This window comes from Xenopus laevis, chromosome 5L, assembly GCF_017654675.1.
Source record: "Xenopus laevis strain J_2021 chromosome 5L, Xenopus_laevis_v10.1, whole genome shotgun sequence".
In the NCBI taxonomy this organism is placed as follows: domain Eukaryota; kingdom Metazoa; phylum Chordata; class Amphibia; order Anura; family Pipidae; genus Xenopus; species Xenopus laevis.
The window spans coordinates 4,809,276-4,831,353 of record NC_054379.1 but is presented as its reverse complement, the minus strand read 5'-3'; the positions used below and the strand labels follow the sequence as shown (position 1 = coordinate 4,831,353).

The 22,078-nt window shown below is 35.8% G+C and overlaps 1 protein-coding gene across 31 annotated transcripts in view; it reads right to left on the bottom strand.

Moving 5' to 3' along the window:
* LOC108716082 (neurexin-1) overlaps positions 1 to 22,078 on the bottom strand; it is an 861,870-nt gene that overhangs the window by 46,760 nt on the left and 793,032 nt on the right. For 19 of the 31 annotated variants that reach the window (XM_041562451.1, XM_041562452.1, XM_041562460.1 and 16 more), the window contains 2 exons: positions 14,787 to 14,876; positions 13,334 to 13,644 (listed from right to left, as the gene is read on the bottom strand). In XM_041562451.1, the coding sequence (XP_041418385.1) occupies positions 13,334 to 13,644; positions 14,787 to 14,876 (401 nt within the window). The remainder of the gene's footprint in view (positions 1 to 13,333; positions 13,645 to 14,786; positions 14,877 to 22,078) is intronic. The other 12 variants (XM_041562467.1, XM_041562483.1, XM_041562470.1 and 9 more) reach the window with 1 other exon arrangement.

The following is a 22,078-nucleotide window of genomic DNA, read 5'->3' as shown; positions in this document are numbered from 1 at the left end:
CCTCTGCCTTACCATGGTCTACTACTAACTTTTTCCCAGTCTGCTCCTGCTCTTTCAGTCTATAACCCTTTTATTTTTTTCTCCTATGTACTCTCTCCTGCTCATGTAGTTTGTTCTCTTCCATTATACTTCATAGGATAATAGAAGTTGCACCCATGGTGATTGGTTGCTGAGTATTACTAGAGTTAGGGGGTTATTTATTAAGGTTAAAGTTGTGTTTCTCATGAAAAGTCAAGTTTTCTACATTATTTTTGGTCAAAACTCAAATTTTTTGGGTTGAAAAAAAACCTTGAATTTTTCAAAATGTATTATACCCTCAACCCTGGAAATTGATTGAATCTGAAAATACACCATCTAAACCCTGCCCAGGTCATGTAGGAGTCAATGGCAAAGGTTCATTGAATCATTTGAAGATGTTATTAGCCTTCAATCAATTCGAGTGATTCAAGTTTTTTCCCTTGGAAAACTCAATTAATTCAAGTTTTTGGGTTTGGCAAATCGAACTCGCTGATTTGAGTTTTTTCCATTTGAGCTTTTTCTTAAATAAGATACCATTGAGTTTTGAGTTCATTCGAGGTACTGTATAAAAAAAACTATAACATTTGACCTTTGATAAATAAACCCCTTAGTGTAAATTGTTCTGTTTTCATCTCAATTAGACTTTGCTGCACATTTGGGGGAGATTCTATTTTGTGCATTGGGAGTGACAGAATCAATCAACTCTAAAAATGTCAACCTAAACTTGGACCCAAACTGAACTGAATGTATTTTGTTGCATCAGGTGGAAATGCCTGCCAACTGCATGCTTCTCTTTCCAATTTTGTATTCTGTTTTTTTTCTGTTTAATGACCTGCAGTCTGAATTCCTATACAGAAATAGAAACATGGAGCTAAGATGTTCCACATACTATAATCATTATAAGGTAGTCATCATCAGATTTCACAAGGGCTTTTGCTTCATGAAAAACAGCTTGGGCATATCATTCCGAAAGGAGATAATGTCACTTTGCTATGTTATGAAACTGTGGAGTCAGTACGAAAACCCTTCCACTCAAATTCTCAGTTTATAGTTAAAGTAGGAGATAACATAAGCTGAGGAGTTGGAGTTAAAGAATTTATATATTGACAATTTACTGTAGCAATTCAAGTTCTCCTTCTACTACTAAACCTTTCATATTTAAGGGGCAGATTTATCAAGGGTCGTATTTCGAAGTGGAAAATACTTTGAAATTCGACCATCGAATTGGATTACTTCGACTTTGAATGTTGAAGTCGAAGTTTTTATTAATCGAATTTGGCCATTTTCGGTTGAATGAAAATCGTACGATCGTATGATGAAATCCTTCGAATCAAGAGACAGTACTTTGATTTTTGAAGTCGAACTTTTATTTTGAATCAAAGTCAAAGTAGAATTTAGGCCTATTCAATGGTTGAAGTACCCAAAAAGTTGTTCGAAATTCAAACTTTTAAACTTTGAAAATTCACTTCGACCCTAAGTAAATCTGCCCCTTACTGTTAGATTTGATAAGCTCATACAAAATATCTCACATTACCTCCCATCACATCACCATTTCTTGGGTGCACATTATTTCTGCTTCATATCCTCCCTCTCTACCCTCCATTTGTTACCTCCAGTAACCACACCAAACCATGACTTGCTCCAAGTCCTCCACCTCTTAACTTATCCTCTTCCTAATATTCTATTGTCACTCTAAGTTATTTCAAGCCTTCCACTTATGGTAACAGTTGCTATCCCTCATGTTTCTCTGAATGTGTCCTGTGCTACCACCCACTAATCTTTTTTATTCCATGTTCTCATGTAGCTCCATGTAGCTCATTATTGTTCTTCTTATGACACATCTATTTTACTCATGTACCTGCTCAAGGTCATCCCACTTCTACTTTGGCTTTGTCATTTCTCTTTCATTCATCAACCCTCTATCCTCTCCAATCCTAACTTTCTAACTTTCTACCATTAATCTTTTCTGCCTTTCATTTACTTTAGCTTATCATGCAGAGCAAGCTATTTTCTGATGGAGGTCAGAGGATAATGTACATGTTTCTCCCCTTAGCAGTAAGGATTGACTTTGAAACTTTTTGAAACTATTGAAGCTGCTGGTCTGCTGATTTGCTTTTATTATGCATGACAAAATATAAAATAAAATAGTACTAGGCAAGATGGGGAACTTTCAATAGTTCAAAAGATTGCAGCACATGTTTTAGCACAATTGCTACAAGTGTGTGCCATCCTACTACTTTCAACATATTGAGCAAGATGGGGAACCAGATTGACACTGATTACTGGCAACAAAAGGGTTAATTCTACCACTATGTTCCCAAATGGCAAAAACCCCAGCAACTTTGCATTATCATATGTGCGCAAGTCACAACTTCCACTGGCAACTTTAGTTTCCGCATCAAACTGTGCTAAGAACATTGGGGCATCCAGAAGTTCCATGATTATTTGTTGACCTATAGGATTAGCAGTTGCCATGCTGTCTGTTATAGTTAGAGGAACTCAAGTCTGTATGACAGTCAAATTGCCTTTTAATTAATTTTGTCTCAGAGTCTCTAAGCGCACACTTAGCTCTGTGCCGGGATCCTTCACTTTACAATTAGCTGTTGTGCAACATGGGACTATGTGTCCTTTGTCTTTCCTAACCAACGTTCACTAAAGGAACAAGGATAAATTTAGTTGAGCAACTGAACCCACTACTGTGAGACCTTGCGAGAAATATCTACATTTGAATGTCAATCTAGTTAATATTCTTGGCTATGATACAAAGAGTAACTTCTAAATCATTGTCAGAGTGTTTGTTCTTGTCCTTCCCAGTGATGGAAGTGTTGTACTTGGTAAAACAAAGCTTATATATTGGTTTACACATGTCAAACTGTCCATAAAATTGCAACTGCAAAGTCAGCTTTATTATTTTTTGTCAATAATAGTTGTTTATAACTTTTTTTTTAAATAATACATATGCAAACAAACATATATATATAAAAGATATATAAACGTGTCACATTGGGTTCTTATCACTTTCATCTCCATTTCTATCATTTGAAATCACTCTCTTGTTGCTATAGTGACTACAGAATGTGGAACAGTGTGTTTATGGAGGTTGCAGTTGTCATAGTAACCAAGTTGTTCAGGTTTTTCCTATATAACATTGACAGCGAAATCTGAAAGCAAGGAATTTTACTGGTAGAAATCAAGCTGATTGATTTGTTCTTTTTGTTTGTCTGTCTGCCACTTGGTCTATTTATATACACACATGACCCTTTGAATGTCAAATTTTGTGTAACATAAAATAAAGCCTTAACATTTTCTGCTGCTTCTATGTTGCTCCATTGTGCAAACTAGGGATGCACCAAATCTAGGATTCAGTTCAGGATTTGGACATTTTAAGCAGGATTCAGATTAGGCTGACTCCAAGGGGTTTATTTATCAAAGTCCGAATTTATTTCAATATTTTCTGCCACAAACTCAGTTCAAATCAGCTTGGGTTTTATACGCTTATTTATTATTAAATTTTTCTGAAAATTTGCTTTGCGAGAAAAATCAGATTTCCACAATTTTTTTAGATTTTTCCATCATATTTTCATGGTTTTTACAATTTTTTCAGAATTTTCACCCGAAACTCTGAAAACTTTTGGGTATTGCATGAAACCCAGTGCAGATCAAAAAATATATATACATATGAATCTAAGTGAGATATCAGTGAGTATTTTTGTTTTTTTCTGTAAGGAGAATATTGATTATCAGTATTGGGATGACAGTTGCTTGCTAAGGACTTGGGTGTCCAAGTCATTCTGAAAACTAAGAGAGTGTAGATGTATTTTAAGTTTTTGGGAGAACTTTGCAATCTTTTCTTACTCAAGCACTTTCTTTTGGGACTGAGCAGCTATCTTTATTGGAAAAAGACAAAAGTCCATCCAATTTAAACTCTACAAATGTTGCATGACAATTATATTCTACCTGTCAGGGCAATGCATATGACAGTTTTCAAATCCTGGAAAATGTAATTCTAAATAAGAACATATGTTTTATTTTATTAAAATTTACTCAAACCAATCACATTTTTCTACTGACTTTGGGGCCCATTTACTTAGCTCGAGTGAAGGAATAGAAGTTCGAATTTCGAATGTTTTTTTTGGCTACTTCGACCATCGAATGGGCTACTTTGACCTTCAACTATGACTTCGAATCGAACGATTCAAACTAAAAATCGTTCGACTATTCGACCATTCGATAGGCGAAATACTGTCTCTTTAAGAAAAAACTTTGACCCCCCTAGTATGCCACCTAAAAGCTACCGAAGTCAATGTTAGCCTATGGGGAAGGTCCCCATAGGCTTAGCAATTTTTTTCTGGTTGAACAAAAATCGTTCGATGGATAGATTAAAATCCTTAGAATCGAACGATTCTAAGGATTTAATTGTTCGAACGAATAGCGCTAAATCCTTTGACTTCGATATTCAGAGTCGAAGGATTTAACTTTGACTGTTAATTAACCCTCGATATTCGACCTTAAGTAAATTTGCCCCTTTATGTTCCTATTTCCATAAGAACTAGTTGCATCTGTAACAAAAAAAAAAACCTTTCACTGGATTTCAAGGATGTATAAATTCAACACAACAAGATGGCTGGTTCCCCCTAATCAGGTCAGATACTCTGATCTTCCCCAACAATGAATGTTTTGTAGATCTCACAGTAGAATTAATCAGCAGGTAAGTCAGAAAGATATATTCACCCGCAAACATGATTGATCTGCCAGCACCCATGAGAGGATGAGCTTAGAGCGTACACTGGTGGTGGTGAAGCTTGGAGACAGACTTTGAGTATTTTTGCCTGAGGATATTTACAGAAAATAAAAGAGAAATGCATACTTCACACAACCCGTGTGAAAACATTCAGGAAATAAAGTGATTACTGATGTAGCAAGTGCATGTTAATGAGTTATGCTAAAGACGTCAGCTGCCTCAACTGGAATTAACTATTCACAAATTATGTTTTTCTTCCTGTTGTTGGAGTGGCTTCACAGTCTCAATAATTATCACTGGGAGGGATGCCTCATATTCCAGATTGTGATATACGCTAGTATACTGAAATAAAATCAGACTGCAAAGCTATATAACTTGGAGAACTTTCCATTGGAGTTTCAGTAACAGTTGGAACAGACTTGTATGGTGCATTTGGCTCAACACACTTTGTTATGTTCTTGTGCACTGTGAGCTAAAAAGTGGGTTGCCATTGTCTATAGTTTACCCAGAGAACACTTAAACAAGGCAGAAACATCTAAGAAGAGAGAAATACAGTCCTCTTTACTCAGGAGATGTTAATTAAAAGTATTGCACTTCCACCTCATATGCCATAAAACTGCTTATTTTATACAATAATATACCGTATATACTCGAGTATAAGCCGTCCCGAGTATAAGCCGAGGTACCTAATTTTACCTCCAAAAACTGGGAAAGCTTATTGACTCGAGTATAAGCCGAGGGTGAGAAATGCAGCAGCTTCTGGTAAGTTTCAATCTCGTTTTTGGATGACTATTCTTAGGCGCCGGCTACTTTTCTAAGCGCCGGCGAATATTCTTAGGCACTGGCGAATATTCTAAGCGCCGGCGACCGTTTTTTGCGCTTGACTCGAGTATATACGGTACACACTGAGGGGCCTATTCACTAAAACTCAAATTAATCTATTTTTTTCTTAAAATAAAATTGACCAATCTCCCTTTCATACATTGAACTCATTTATCAATACTTTTTCTTAAAAAAAGTCAAAAAACACTGCGCCGATTTGTATCATACGATTCACACTTTGAAAACTCAATTTTATGAAATTGTCGCTGTGAAAACTTGACTTTATTGTATTATTCCCCTAAAAACTTGACCAGAAAAAAATCAAGGTTCAATGAATGGGCCCCTGATTTATATAGTCAGTGAGCAAAGTTAATGCATTTTAGCACTGAAAGTACACTTCAAGTGTTTGTTTTTGGTAAAAAATAATATGTGTTGAAAAAATATTTTAAACAAATGGGTACATTATTAATTCCAAACAACTTATGGTGATGAAAAAAATAAAGAGTTCATACGTGCAGAGGTGATAATTATAGCTAATTTACGGCAAATTCTTGGCTGCTTGCTAATCAGGCTGGAAAAAAATAGGAGAAGCACATATTAGTTGTCATATGTTAATGGAAGCATTTGCTGGATCTATTTATCAAAAATGGAAGTAAATATACAGTCAGGAAACATATGTTCTATGTTGACATAAAAAAGTAGATTTAAAACAGATAAGGATCTATTTATTAAATTATATTGATGCAAGTTAAATCTTTCAATGGCAGTTTTTGGCATCAACTTTTTTTTCTCAATCTTTTTTGTTTTCATAATGGCATTTTATAAAAAAATAAAAGTTTGCCACCTTAAACCTGGTGATCATGGGAGGGGGAAATTGATGTAAAAAATTGCATTTGTTTAACATAGATTTCCCAGATTAAGTCTTGAGTATTAATAAATTAGCCCTACAGTATATTATTTTGCTTAATTTCTGTTTGTGCACTGTCAAGCTTCTTCTATACACAAATAGTGTTATACAGTGTACTTTCATATGTACTGTACACTCATTAGTACAGAGGCTTAGAGAGTACAAAATGCTAGCATAATAGCAGGGGTTTATTCTTAAAGTGATTTTGCTTGATTAAAGGGATTATTTACAAAAACTGCCTTTTTGTGGCAAAAACATTTTTTTATGGAAAAAAAACTAACATTTTTTGAGATTTATTATACTGTTCCCTGATTCTTCAAAAAGCCCAAATCTGAAAATCCACCATCTCAGACCTGTATAAGTCAATGGGAGAGGCACCTACAGTATCTCAATTTCAGGTTTTCGCATGATCTGATTTATTTGGGTTATTTTATTAATAAATAAGGTCAAATCGAGCATGGGCATTTGGTCATGGTTGTTTTTTAATAATATATGAGAGAAATTCGGATTTTATTAAATAACCCCATAAACTCTCTTGATCTCTAGGATCAAGTAACAGCAAGAAGACTGACAAGGTTAGGTTAAGCAGACTTCTGACTGGTGAATTCTCATACATACCTTTTTTTAGTTTTTGATCATCTACCTTAGAGAACTAGGGGGTACAGTGGGACAACATTTACATCTTTAGATTCCCTTAAAGCTCTCACATTGCCAAGGAGCAGCAGCGGCCAGCTGGTAAACAATATCACTATGGAGCAATCACAACTTACATATTTATGGCCTCTCTTCATAGTATGGGAAGCACATTACAGCAACAGATGTGGTCTACAGTTGGGGTCCCCAACCTTTTTTTAGTCGTGAGCAACATTTAGATGTAAAAACAGTTGGGGAGTAGTGATGGGCGAATTTATTCGCCAGGCGCAAATTCGCGGCGAATTTGCGCGATTCGCGTTGAGCGAATAAATTCGCCAAACGCCCGCGAAAATTCGCCGAAAAAAATTCGCCGGCGTCAAAAAAATTTTTTCCGAAAAACGGACGCCGGCGTCACAAACGGGCGCCGGCGTCAAAAACGGGCACTGGCGTCGAAAAAACGGGCGCCGGCGTCAAAAACGAGACGCCGGCGCCGTTTCGCGAATTTTTCGCCCATCACTATTGGGGAGCAATACGAGCATGAAAAATGTTCTTGAGTGATGCAAAATAAGTAATGTGACTGCCAATTTGGTAGCCTCTATGCGTTTGGTAGTACACCTGTTTTTATGCAACCACAACTTGTCTCCGAACCAGAATTTCAAAAAACAGCATTTACTTTGAGGCCACTGGGAGTCAACGGGAATGAAGAGCAACATGTTGCTTGTGAGCCACTAGTTGGAGATCCCTGCCCTAAAGAATGGAGCAGATCATGTGATAACATGTGTTGCATGGTGGTTTCTGTTTAATGGGTAAATATGATTTGTTTATAGCTCTTAAATTTTAAAGCATATGAAATTATCAGAACCAATAGTACAAAAACAGATTACAAATAACAGAGACAGACCTATCTCATAACATAATATCATTTAAACCTTATGTTGTTCTTGATTTTTGCTTAAAATGTCCCGATTGAACTATGTTTATGCTGAATATAGTTACAAAGGTAGATTATAACTATAATTATACATATAATAGATAATAAAGTAGCACTTTCCTCAAAAATATAGATTCTTGTCTGCAAATTGCATTTTGTACAGTTTCTTTATATGCATGAAAAAACATTTGTTGCAGTGCTCAAGACAAAAATCTGACATATCTTTGGATATAACAATCAGAATAATTTAAACTAAGCCATATCCATTAATATATAAAATATGCATAACAGCTCAGATTGATATCGCATATGGGAATATGCCAGCAAATGTGCTGAGATTCTAACGTTAAAATGAGATTGTTAAAAGCTTTGTTATGGAATATGCTCTTGCTCCAGGCAGAAAGCTCTGATGATTCTACAATAAGTTCATTTGAAGCAAGTCATTACTAGACACCACTCTGAAATAAGAAAGTGCCATATTATCCATCGTGATACTAATTCGGCAGTTAGAAAACAGATTCTTAAACTCAAGCATCATTTATCAAGTCTATTTATGTGGAGGGGGATGTCTTTTCTAGGGGCAAAATGTGGAAATGTGTTTAGCATGAAATGTGGTCTCAGAGTTCTAAAGAATAAGTCAAATTCCTGTTGTAGGAAATGGTATATGTGTATTGGTGCATGTGAGCAAACACTAACAGATCAGTAAATACATATCACTACAGCAGTGTATTTGGTTAAAAAATGTTTTTTCCTCAATGCATCATGTAGTTGTGCTATAACAAAGATAGTGGCTACACTAATGAGTAGGCGTAAGGAATCATGGACAGGTCAATTGTGGGAATAAAAGTGCACTAATTATTTAATACTTTTATTGACTTAATGGAGACCACTAAAAAAAACTCTGTTCCTCTTTCTACAGTACCTACATTGCATTCTTACCTCTATGTTGGTGCTCAATAACAATGTATAAATTAAGCAGAAAAAAAACCCATGTCTTGACTAGGGATGTCGCGGACTGTTCGGCGGCGAACTTGTTCGCGCGAACATCGGCTGTTCGCGTCCGCCGCAAGTTCGCGAACGTCGCGCGACGTTCGCGTCAAAATCGTTCGACCATTCGATCGCTAAAATCGAACGATTTTCGTTCGATTCGAACGAAAATCGTTCGATCGAACGATTAAAATCCTTCGATCGTTCGAATCGAACGATTTTCAGATGTTCGAAGTTCGCGAACTGTTCGCATTTTTTGCCGGTGTTCGCGAACGGCGTTCGTGAACACATTATCGGCGGTTCGCTACATCCCTAGTCTTGACCCGGTGTTATATTTTGACCCATCAAGCTAAGCTCATTATATGGTGGCAGAAAGCAGCTGCTTTGAAGAGTGCAGTGCCTTTGTTTGATTCCTACTTCAACTCAACACCATCTTGAGCATTGAATCTTTATATGTAATGAACATCTTCCCCTTTGGGTAACATAACTGTCATTTTTAATGAGCAGTTTTAGAGAAAAGTGAAATGCAATAATTTCTGCACGTTTCACCACCTTGAACCCATAAACCTATTACAGTAATAATTCATCTTTCTAAATTCCATTAAGTGGGGTATAAAATGGGATCTGCAGTAGGGATGGGCGAATTTGACCCATTTCGTTTTGCCAAAAATTCGGCGCCTGCAAAATGACGCAGACGCCCATTAAAATCTATGGGCGTCAAAAAATTTTTGTCGCGCTGTGAAATTGTTTTGACGCGCGTCTTGTTTTGAGTCTATGGGCGTAATTTTTGAGGCGAAACAAGCTGAAAAAATTCACTCATCCCTAATCTGCAGTAAGATCTATTTCCAAGTAAGAAAGTATTTGTTAGTGGCACTACCCCTGTATTCCTTTGTTTACAACATGATTTTAATTTATTCAGTCAAATATTTGTGTATGCTATTTGTGTTATTTTTATAATTTATTATTAGGATTTGTTGTTGTAATTTAATTAGTGCTAATACAAGAAAAATATAGTTTGCAATGAATTTTAGATATCAATAGTAAATCAGTAACTGGTTTTGTTTGCTCAGAATCCTCCATCAATGTGTGATGGGGAGGCCCATATATCAACATTCTCATTTTAGTAGTTTTCAAGGTTTTTGAAACCACGAATAATCAAATTTTCTCTAAAGCCATGAATGCAATGTAATTTATTAAAAGACCCAAATATAAAAAAGACTAAAGGAAAAAAAAAAAAGAATGCTGAACAATTTGCTGAAAATATGCAAACCTCTAAAAATGTCTAAAATGCCTCTAATAGTCCAAATAGCTATAGGACCAGCTCCCTTTGATTTCTACAGGACCTCAACTGCTTTCACTTCAACTTCCATAGTTTTGTATTAGAGTTTTCTGTTGTTTTTTAACTTCATATATCTTGAATTCTTAGGGGGTTATTTACTAAAATCGAGGGATGCACCAAATCCACTATTTTGGATTTGGCCAAACCCCCGAATCCTTTGCAAAAGATTCGGCCAAATACCAAACCAAATCCGAATCCTAATTTGCATATGCAAATTAAGGGTGGGAAGGGGAAAACATTTTTAGTGATTTCCCTCCCCATCCCTAATTTGCATATGCAAATTAGGATTCAGATTCAGTTCGCCAGGGCCGAAGGATTCAGCCAAGTCCGAATACTGCTGAAGAAGGCCTAATCCTGGCCAAATCCTGGTCAAATCCCGAACTGAATCCTGGATTCGGTGCATCCCTACTAAAATATAAATGTATCTCATATTTTATTTAAAAAAACCATGACCAAAATCCCATGTCTGATTTTAGCTTATTTGTTAATAAATAAACTCTATTTAATTTAATCGTGGAAAAACTTGATAAAATGGAGCGAAAAACCCAAATCGCCCAAAAACGACGAAAAAAGTCAGATTTTCCAGCTAAACCCATAGCAGACCACAAAAAATGAAAAATGAGATAGGTGCTTTGACAGGTTTGAGTTGGCAGATTTTTGGATACTTTTTGCAGCATCAGGGAATAATAAATCTTATAATAAATCTCGTCTTCAATGATTAATCAGCGAGTCCAGTTGTTTTGGCTTTACCTATACTAGATATTATGGTCAATATTTTCTAAAAATTCAATGGCTTGCATAAGCTGTGTTATCTATGCCAAGCTGCTCAATGCTAGTTAGTAACATCATTGAGGAGTGGAGGGAAAATAGAATATGGAGTCTTACGTATATTCTTCTTTTTTATAATGGAATAAAAATCCGGCTGCAGCAAAGAAAACCTGTTTACAAGAAGCAAAGACTCGAGCTGTTAATATTACTGCAGCTTTGCGTAGATGCCTTTTCAGTGACTTTGTTTCTATAGCTTTCACGGTCCAACTTTATTTTAATTGAAATGCAAAATCTTAATGAGATCATAAATGTTTACTGTATATTGTTATCGAAGAATTGACTATTGAGAAGCATACAATTGCTTAAAAAATGTAAAAAGCACTCATTACAGTAAAATGGATTCCCTTGTGCAGATAAAGCCGAGATTAACATAAAAAGAATGTCTATCTTTACCTTGTAATTTCAGATATAAGGACATGCATTGATTTGTTTAGAAATATGCAACCATGAGACCTCGGAAAGCATGATTCTATACATATTAATAAGCAGCTGAGCACTCACGTGCAGCATTATGTGTGTTGCTTGAGGGCTTCTTCTAAGATTTAAACTCACTCTCATTTTCCAACACATGTTCTGCCTAAACAAGCTGGATAAAGCTGTATGAAGTGCATTTTATATAGAGTACTGTTTCATGCATTCCATGCAATTGGACACTTAACTAAAGAACTTAATAGGGGTAATTTACAGACCCCCTGGGCCCAAGTGCTAGAGCACTATGGGATGCAAGAGCACATGTTGTGTTTACTTAACAATCACTTGTGCCCAAGGAAATGATGCACTCTACACAAAGTTCTCGATATCTGGTGTAGAAATGGTCTAGACCATCTTTAACTTATGTGTCAGACTATTGAGGGCAGTTAGGGGGCTGGCACCCTCCAATGAGTTGAGTTTGTTAATGTCTATCTATCACCTTTCAATCATATGCATGTATATTCTTCACCTTGGTATGTATTAATGCAGAAACATTGTGCATTTGGAGATCTTAAGCTTTTATCCTATTTAGGTTGCAGGGCACAAAGCAAAAGCTGCCGTGAGAATATTTTGATAGATCTTCTTCAAAGCTATTGCTTCAGTATAAACACAAATCCATCTTTCCTCACAAATTTGCCCTCCAGATTCACCATCATGCTCAGTTCCTTCATTTAAAATGGAACCAATTTAATTCTGCTTGGCCAAAAATCTGTTGCTTTTGTTCCAAAACATGCGATCCCCACGGGGCATGCTGCAATTTCTGTTTAAGTGGCTCAGTGTTATCATGGAAAGCTCCATTTGACTGAGGAAAACAAAACACCATGACAGAATTATTTTTGGTAGAGAACCATTTATAGAAACTGTTTGTAACAGATGACAGCTGCTGTGTATTGAGCTGAATATCTTACATTCAAGCTTCTAAACTAGGTCAGCTATTAATTGGAACATGTAATGGAATTCAATATAAAACTTTTCTGATTTCCGAGGTTAAATATGTGAAATTTGTATACAACACTTCAAGTTCATACTCTAGACAAGTAGACTTAACAGCATATGCAAAAAAAAGGAAACATTAATAACTTGAATTTGTATTTCTTGTTTTTCCTCAAATACAATACAATCCATTGACACTAGATAAATGGGCTGCACCCAGCATATGTTTTAAACTCTAATATCACTAATATTATTACTGTATTGAGAAACAGAGTGGATAAGGCTGAACTCAATGCCAATTTCAAGAATAAATCTGTTTGTATGTTCTACCTGCATAGTTTCAAAAGATTCTTTGGAAACCTTCATAGAAGACATCTTGCTGGATAAGGTGCCCATTAAAAGAATCAAACCATTCTTTCAGGAACCAGCCAAGTGACTGGATTGCAGTGAAGGATAGTGGGTCATTCAACATATTATCAGTTTAAATTCAACCAGAAAAATGGTGGAAGCAATTTTATTGGCCTAAAGTACTGGCCCACATAGTTTCAGTCAACAGAGAGCTTCCAAGATAAAGTTACTCTACCTATTGACTATGTAATCAATCAGTCTCATTCTTCAGAACATTCACCCATACTATCCCCTGATTTTACCAGTTATTTGTACAAATATACAATCAATATTACATATAATTAGAAAGTCTAAGATTTAGACAGCACTACTAACCTGACCAACAGGTTCCCTTGTAGGTGATTTCCTAGTGCTAGATGCCAGTGTTGTAGTAGTTTCCATAATGGATGTGGACATTTCTGACTGCATAGCAGTGGCGGTTGATTCTGTAGTCATAGATGAAGGCAAATCACCAACAAGCCTGACGTTTCCCTCTATTACGATGTCAGGATTATTTTCAGCTGCCATATTCAGAACTTTCAAGCCATTGTAGTAAAGGCCAGAAAGTTGACCTTGAAATGGTTGTCCCTGGTCCTTCCCACCGATTTTTATTGTTGCTTGGCTATTGAAGATTGTGAGCTGGCGCCCTGTAAAGATAATATTACATACATGCAAAAATGTTGATTGTGAACTTTATATTCTATAAAAATGAAAAACAGATTTTTATGGCGTGATTAATGAGGCCAATAAATTATAAGATCGGAATCAGGCTTATAATTCATTGAAATTTGTGAAGTGACCATGGAATAGCTATATGTAGATACTGATATGCATATGAACTTTTTGCTTAAAGGCCAATCAAAGTTTTACATACATTTGTTTTTATGGTATAAATGTGTTAATTTCAAACTTTTTTGGAAAGGCTAGTTGGGTATAAAACAGGTCAATATTATATATTTTTTTTCCATCCTAATATGTTGGTTGATATAATGATTTATATATATATATATATATATATATATATATATATATATATATATATATATATATATATATATACTTGCAGAACATAGCTCTCTGATTGGCATTTAGCAAGACTATCAATTAAACCTAAGTGGCTTCAGTAATGATAAACATACCAATGGTGAGTTCATGGCACAATGGCATTAAACAAAAAAATTTGTTTAAAAAACAAATACCAGTACTATCACAAATACATTTTAAGCAGTTTTCTGCACATGAAAAGCATGCACACAATTTTTAATTATTTCTCTTTTTCTTTTTTAAATTACGCTTTGCTCATAAAAATCTCCTTAAAAGGATGCTAATGTTAAAGGGACTTCATTTTGATTGGCAATCCATTTTGCCCACTATTTAGGATTAGTTTAAGCCAAGATTTTTTTCTGGACCATAAAAACGGCATAAAAACTACAATATTTAGTTAATAATTTAGATGCTAGAACAGGAATGTAGTCTGTAAATGATTTAACATGATTGGTTAAAGTTATCTATAGGTTCCTTCATGAATTGAGTTAGTGGGAGGTTATATTTTCAGTCCCTTTAACCTTAAGTTAACAGGGTACGATTATTAAACATCAGATGCTTCTAAAAAGGCGTCAAAATTATTAAACACCGTATACAAATATTACTGTCTACATTTTTACTGTTTTAAATGTTTTTAATTTAGTTTTACTGAAAATTTATGTTTTAGGTTTATTAGAGTTACAATCAAATACTACTTGGTTATGTTCAAATTATTTTTATTTGAAGTTTTAATCAATGTTTTTACCTTTGTCGAGTAGCCAATCATCAACTACTCGACCAAGTCGATATGGAATTCGCTGTCTAGCAATCGCCAGGCGTTCGTTATCATTGTTTCCTTTAAAGTTTAAAGAGACATTTCATTGGTTAAAATCTGTAAGGTCAAAGGTTAAAAGTTAATACTTAAAGCTTGAGCTACACAGTTGCCACATGACTTTTTGAAATTTGGATTTTTTTAAAAAATTGTAGCTAGAACATATCATGGTTCAGACTTTTCATCCATTCATTTATTTTATTTTAGCAAACAAAATTATGCCTACGTTAATGGAAAATTAGAAATCTGCACTTGAGCTAGGTTATTAAAATTATGTTATCGACAGACCCAAAAACATATTTAAGCATCATATAAATGGCTTTACATGAAGAGTCACTGTTTTTGGTATTTGTTATTATCTAGTTAAAAAAAGTTCAGATATAACATATTTAAGTTTCCAGGATACATCCAACCTCTTCATTCAGGTTAGTCATTAAATAAAAAAGGCCACAGAACAGAATAACTTGTTTGGATTATACCATCAATGCATCCATGTCATATAGTTATAATTAAAGTAAATTTCTGCTCAGAAAAAGTAATCCACAAGATTCAAAAAATCACATGGTATAAATGCATATAGATGTCTTTATTGGCGTTAATTTTGTATGTTGGTACAATCTACCATGGAAAAAGGATTTGACAAAAGTTATTCCTGCAGGAATTAGGTATTGATCTGATTTCAGTGAACTGTGTACTAATTATGCTTTACATTTCAGGTATAGGATGTGCTTGGAAATACACTGCTATTATGCTTAATGGGTTTTGCCTAGACTGTAGATGTAGGCCTGCACATTGCAGAAGAACATACAGCTAACTCTTAAAGATATCTCACTATCAACTAAATTGAAAACCCTATTACCCGATTATTAGGGTTCTTAAGAACAATTGCATTCCACTGCAATTTTAAAATACATATTTATATGCATTTGATCCACATTAAAAATATAGAAATACATGTTGAATCCATAAAAAACACACTTGTTGGTGTTAAAAATGCATATGCTGTAATTTCAATATACGTGTTTGAAATTGTTCAGCATACACTTGACTGGATGCACATTTCAGTGCTCATGTGCGAGAGCCCTCACAATCTAAGATGTGTATAGTTTCAGGTAGAAAATATGTGTTACAAAGTCTGTTTTGCAAGCATGGGTGAAAAATGGATGAAAAAAAATTGTTGTGCGTCAAAACTTTGTCGCACAATTTGTCGTGCGCAAAAAAATGTTGTCGTCCATAGACCAATAAATTACAGCAAATTTTTGCAGTTTCGGAAGTTTTCGCCCATTGATACAAATCACATGAAGCCCAGATATGAACAAGGGAAGAGAATGCTGCACAAAATACATTAAATCTCTACCAATCTGCATGCGACCAAGTGCATACATGTATACAAAATATGTTGGTGCTCCCTTTCACCAATTGGGCACAGGCACGATTCATTGTTCATATATGTATAAATATGTAACAAGTAGGGTGCTAGCTAATAAACCCCAGTAGGGCTTTTTGAGTTTGAATTTTTAGGTTTATTTTTAAAACTCAAATTTTTTAGTCCAATGCAGCAAACAGCCCGAATCCATAAATCCACCATCTCAGACCTGCCGAGGTTGTGTATAAGTCAATGGCAGATGTTAATATACTATTTTGAAGTTTCCAACATTTCCGGTCAAAAATCGGTGAAAAATTCTGGCTTTTCAGGAAAAAAAACTAAAAATTCAAGTGATTCAGGAAAAAACACTGAAAAATCATATAATTCGGGTTTTTGCTTGATTTTATAGAGTTTTTACCTGAACCGATTAAATCAAGCTTTTTTTAATAAGGTCAAATTGTGGATTCTAGTTTGGTTGGACTTTTTTTATTTAAATATAAATATTTTCCTCTTCCCTGCTATTATGCATAACAACCTTATATCCACTTTGTTATGTTAGTGTTGCAAGTTCAAGCCAAAAGTTTTGTTTTTTGACTCAGCAATCAATAAATTACATTATAAACTGGAAAAATACCATTTGCATGCCTTTCCTTATTATCCACTTTCCGTTCCTTGCTTATGAGAAAGAATAGAAAATCAAGAATGCACTTTGTAAAATTGTTGGGGGAAGTAAAAGCAAAATTACAGAGGATTATGAAAGATTCATTTTGGTCTTTACATAAGTCAGGAATGATTAGGCACAGTCAAATTATTACTGTGGAAAAGGCCGTCACAGTACATAAAAGACAAAGAGGTAATGTCCGTTGTGAAGGGCAGAGCTGTTCTTACATACATTTCCATATAACGTATTCCCTTTTAATTAACTTATTGCACTGAGAAGCACTCTGAAATGCTTAGGACATAGTTGTTACTAGTAATCTCTTCTTTAACTGGATTTTAACATGGCATTTTCAAAAAGGACACCATCTATTCATTTTTCTCAGTTGCCGATCCCCATTAATTAATTCTATGTATATTTCCCCTGCTTTGGAACCAGCCCTTATTGTCCAAGCCCCACTCTCTGTAGCACACACACACATATATATATACAGTATATATATATATATATATATATATATATATATATATATATATATATATATATATATACACAGTATAAATAAATATTTAAGTTGGACTGAAAAAAGACCAAAGTCCATCAAGTCCAAGTCATCCAAATGAACCCCAGTGGTGTTGGTCAACTCAGTGGCATTGCATTGGCCAGCTTCTGCATGGGGATATGCATTTAGAATTTAAGGGCTTTTATTACATATATAAATGAAAGGTTACATTTTAATTTATTTAGGCATACTCCTCTTCCTAATTAACACAATTGATGGTGCAATCAGTATGTGGGGGCACTGTATTGGAATTTCTTTATTCCTCATATTAATTCCAGAGGGGCACCTATTTGATTGGAGTGACAGAATGGCAAGCTTGGGTATTGTGCCAATTATCGGAGGTCTCTTATGCAATTACATTGCTCCAGTGGGGTTAAAAATTAATTGAAAGATGAACATACATTTTGACTGTAAAGAAAGGACGACTTCATGCCACGAGATAACATCTTTAGTAGCCAATATGTTTGTGTTTATATATCTTATCTATATATAATATATTGTTGTTGCTGTTGCTAAAGTGTTATTATTACCAGGCCATATGACACACAGAATCAAATTATTCTATACACAGATAAAGCCTGGCATGTTGCAAAGAAATACTTGGCATGTTCTTGTAGCTTGGTGCCAGCAATGCCAGTCTTTGAAATGAAATAAACATGCAACTCCTACTCCATGTTCCAAACAATGGCTTGGGAATTTATAGACAGTTATTAATAGGTATCCATACCTAGCTGAGCTTTAAGTGCCAAAAATCAGTGAAGCAAATAAACAAAGGCTGCAGCCTTCTATTCCTTTGTTCTTCCTTTGCCATTAAAAGTGGCACCATCCATCAGAGTGCTGCCTGACTGCCAGCACTCTTCTAAGCTGCTCAGTGCTAAAAGTATGAAATACATTCTGTTTAGTGTAAATAAATGATGTTCCTTTAGCCCTCCTCTCAAATGAGATATGTGTCAACTGATATGAAGCAGCAGCCCCCCCCCCCCTTCAGGATGGGGATCTCATTATTATAGAACAAATACTGTCAGGTTGGTTGCAAAGCAGTTAAAGGGGTAACAACATAATTAAAGTCCTTGTCCCTAGGAGCAATGCGGTCTCTCTCTTCAACAGTCTGTTGACCTTCAGTATATCTGACATACAATGTATGGTCTAATAATAAGTCTGGAGAACAATTTCTGTAGGATTCTAGGAGCTGATGTCCAACAACAACTGGATGTGGGGACCCAGTGGCAAAGACATTTTCTGCACCATTGTAAAACCAACCTGGACCATATCAAGACTTTTTATACTGATCTCAATATCTCTGTTTGCATGGTGAGAAGCATTAGACCCTTTTTCTGGAAGTCCAATCTTTGGTGAGACTCCCACTTAGCTCATAACATTGTTCTCCCAAACTGGTCCTTAGGCAGGTGTAGGAACCATTCTTTTTCACACTTTTTTAGGAACCAGTGGTTTAGGCCCTGCCTGTGCCTTAAGCATAGTTAGTTTGTATCTTTCTTATATCTTTCTTATTTTGTAGCAATATGATTTTTTGCCACTGGGAAATACATTCTCTACACAATTGTAAAACCAACCTGACAATTTGGATCATTTCAAGAGTCTTCATACTGATTTAAATTTGCATGGAGGAAAGCTCATCAAACTCAAGACATTATTCTTGAAGCCCCAGCCACTGAAGTCAAATCTGTGGTGAGACTCCCCCATAGATCATAACATGGTTCTCACAAACTGATCCTTAGGTAGGTGTCGGAACCAGTCTTCACACATTTTAGGAACCAGTGGTTTAGGTCCTGCCTGACCCTTAAGCATAGTTGTCCTGTAGCCTTCTTATTTTATAGCAATATGAAATTCAAGATGCATCATTGCCTCCATTATACATTCTATAAGGAATGTTCGGGGGGAAAAAATCAAAGATTTCCTAAGAGTACAGAATGCTTTAGATAATATTTTATTGTGTTTGTCTTCTTGGATTAACATGGATTTACTTGCAACATTAATCCTAATAAAATGTATCTTTCAAAGGGATCTTGTTCTGTATTATGTTATCCATCAAATAAATGTACTACACAAAAACGTGAAACGGCAATACAATGCACAAATTAACCTATCTGCTTGCTTTCATTTTCTATATAAAATATCCAGTGTGATGTTCATTTCAGCAAAAGTTTTAAGTGCTGCGTATTTTCCAATATTCATTCGTGTCAGTGCTGATAGGAATGAGAACAAGTGATGTGCATAAAGCTTTCTTGGGGACATCTCTTTGTTGCCAAGATAAAAATCATCTCTGATGTGTGAATACATTTAAATGAGACTAAAAAATTACAAGTTCGTTTTTTAGGAATTATGTTTGAAAAGGGTCTACTTTCACTTCTGGTTTAGCATATTAAAGATTTATCATGGACATAATAAAATTGGCTGCCATGCTAAAATGTTATGCAACACAGTGTAGAGCAATGTGTTGACCCCCCTGCCTGACAAATTTTTGTCTGAGGCACAGGGTGATTATGTGAATTTCTTAATAATAAAAAGACACAACCAAATGAAAGCCTTCAATACATATCAAGAAGCAACCAACCAATAAATACATGTCCTCCCCCATGATATAAAATCCTTTTATTATAAGATGTTGAGGACTTTGTTCAACAGTTCTATAAAGTCTATGATCCTGGAGATCCTAAATCATTCCCAAAGCCTAATGTATTTGACTTATTTTGGCATTATTCCAGCCCTATTCATAAGTAGGCATTACAGTAAGTCATTCATTTTGGCCAAGAATGGAACAGGACAAAATTGTACCACTATCACTATAGTGAATGTATGTTTTATAGTTGTATCCCAAAATTCTACTGCCCAATCTCTTCTAAAAGCCAAGAGAATGGGCAGCACCTTCTTAGGACATAACAACATGGGCAGCCAATCGAACTGTCTTGTCTAACAATGAATAATAACTGACCTGAACATTGGCTATTGTTCTGATTTAGCACTTGTTTAAAGCAGAATTAGGGAGATCTGAGTTTGGATTACCAAAATATTCACAAGGTTTCTATTTACTAGAAGAGTAACAGAACACATCAGAGAAGTGATGATGCACCAGAAAGATCATTATACATCAGACTGACTATAGTTCAGGATATAAGTCTCCTAAATGATACCTGTTAATTTTTATTGATGAAAACTTGGTAATAACGATTTTTTTAATTTTTAACTTTTGACTTGAAAGACACTTTTTCAACCCTTTGTTTTGCCGATTGGAATATGAATCTGACTGGAGCTGAGAAGAGCTAGTTGAGGTGCCAACATGAGTTGAAGTGTGCTTGTTTCCAAGGAGAAGTCCTGAGTGGAGACATGCAAGCTCTCTAAGCTAAACAAATTCCAAGATCATGGTTGAACTGAATCTGAACCCTTTTTTATCTTTAAAAAATCGTCACAAGATATGCATCAAGTATTCCCACCTGTGCACCAGCTTTGCCATAGCTGATGAAGGGTTCAAATTAGGTTTTCTATTCAACTGAATCCATACTCCTGAATTTAGGGGTTCAGCCAAACTGCATCCCTACTTAGAAGTTATATGACAAGTAGGGATGTCGCGGACTGTTCGCCCGCGAACTAATTCGCGCGAACGTCGCGCGACGTTCGCCAATTTGGGTTCGCCTTAGCTGGCGCTTATTTTTGCCCTCTCACCCCAGACCAGCAGATACATGGCAGCCAATCAGGAAGCTCTCCCTCCTGGACCACCCCCACACCCCCTGGACCACTCCCCTTCCATATATAAACTGAAGCCCTGCAGCGTTTTTTCATTCTGCCTGTGTGTGCTTGGAAGAGCTAGTGTAGGGAGAGAGCTGTTAGTGATTTGAGGGACAGTTGATAGTAACTTTGCTGGCTAGTAATCTACTTGATACTGCTCTGTATTGTAGGGACAGAACTCTGCAGGGATTTGAGGGACATTTTAGGTTAGGTAGCTTTGCTGGCTAGTAATCTACCTTCTACTGCAGTGCTCTGTATGTAGCTGCTGTGGGCACTGCTTCTGATCTCTCATCTGCTGACTGCTGCCTGTAACCTAATAGTCCTTGTAAGGACTGCTTTTATTTTCTTTTTTGTTTTTTTACTTTGCTACTATAAGAGCCCAGTGCTATTAGTCTAGCTGTGTTGGGGAGTGGGACTGGTGTGCTGCTCCTCCTAGTAGTTCACCACTACCAGCACCAACCAGAGTCAAAATTGTTACAAAGTATCTTATTTGCACCTGTTAGCTGTTCTGAGCTCTCTGCCAAAAGCTAATTAAGTTAGAAACTGTTTTTTTTCTGGCTGTTCAGTTCAGAGAAAAGAGGGACTGGTGTGCTGCTCCTCCTAGTAGTTCACCACTACCAGCACCAACCAGAGTCAAAATTGTTACAAAGTATCTTATTTGCACCTGTTAGCTGTTCTGAGCTCTCTGCCAAAAGCTAATTAAGTTAGAAACTGTTTTTTTTCTGGCTGTTCAGTTCAGAGAAAAGAGGGACTGGTGTGCTGCTCCTCCTAGTAGTTCACCACTACCAGCACCAACCAGAGTCAAAATTGTTACAAAGTATCTTATTTGCACCTGTTAGCTGTTCTGAGCTCTCTGCCAAAAGCCAATTAAGTTAGAAACTGGTTTTTTTCTGGCTGTT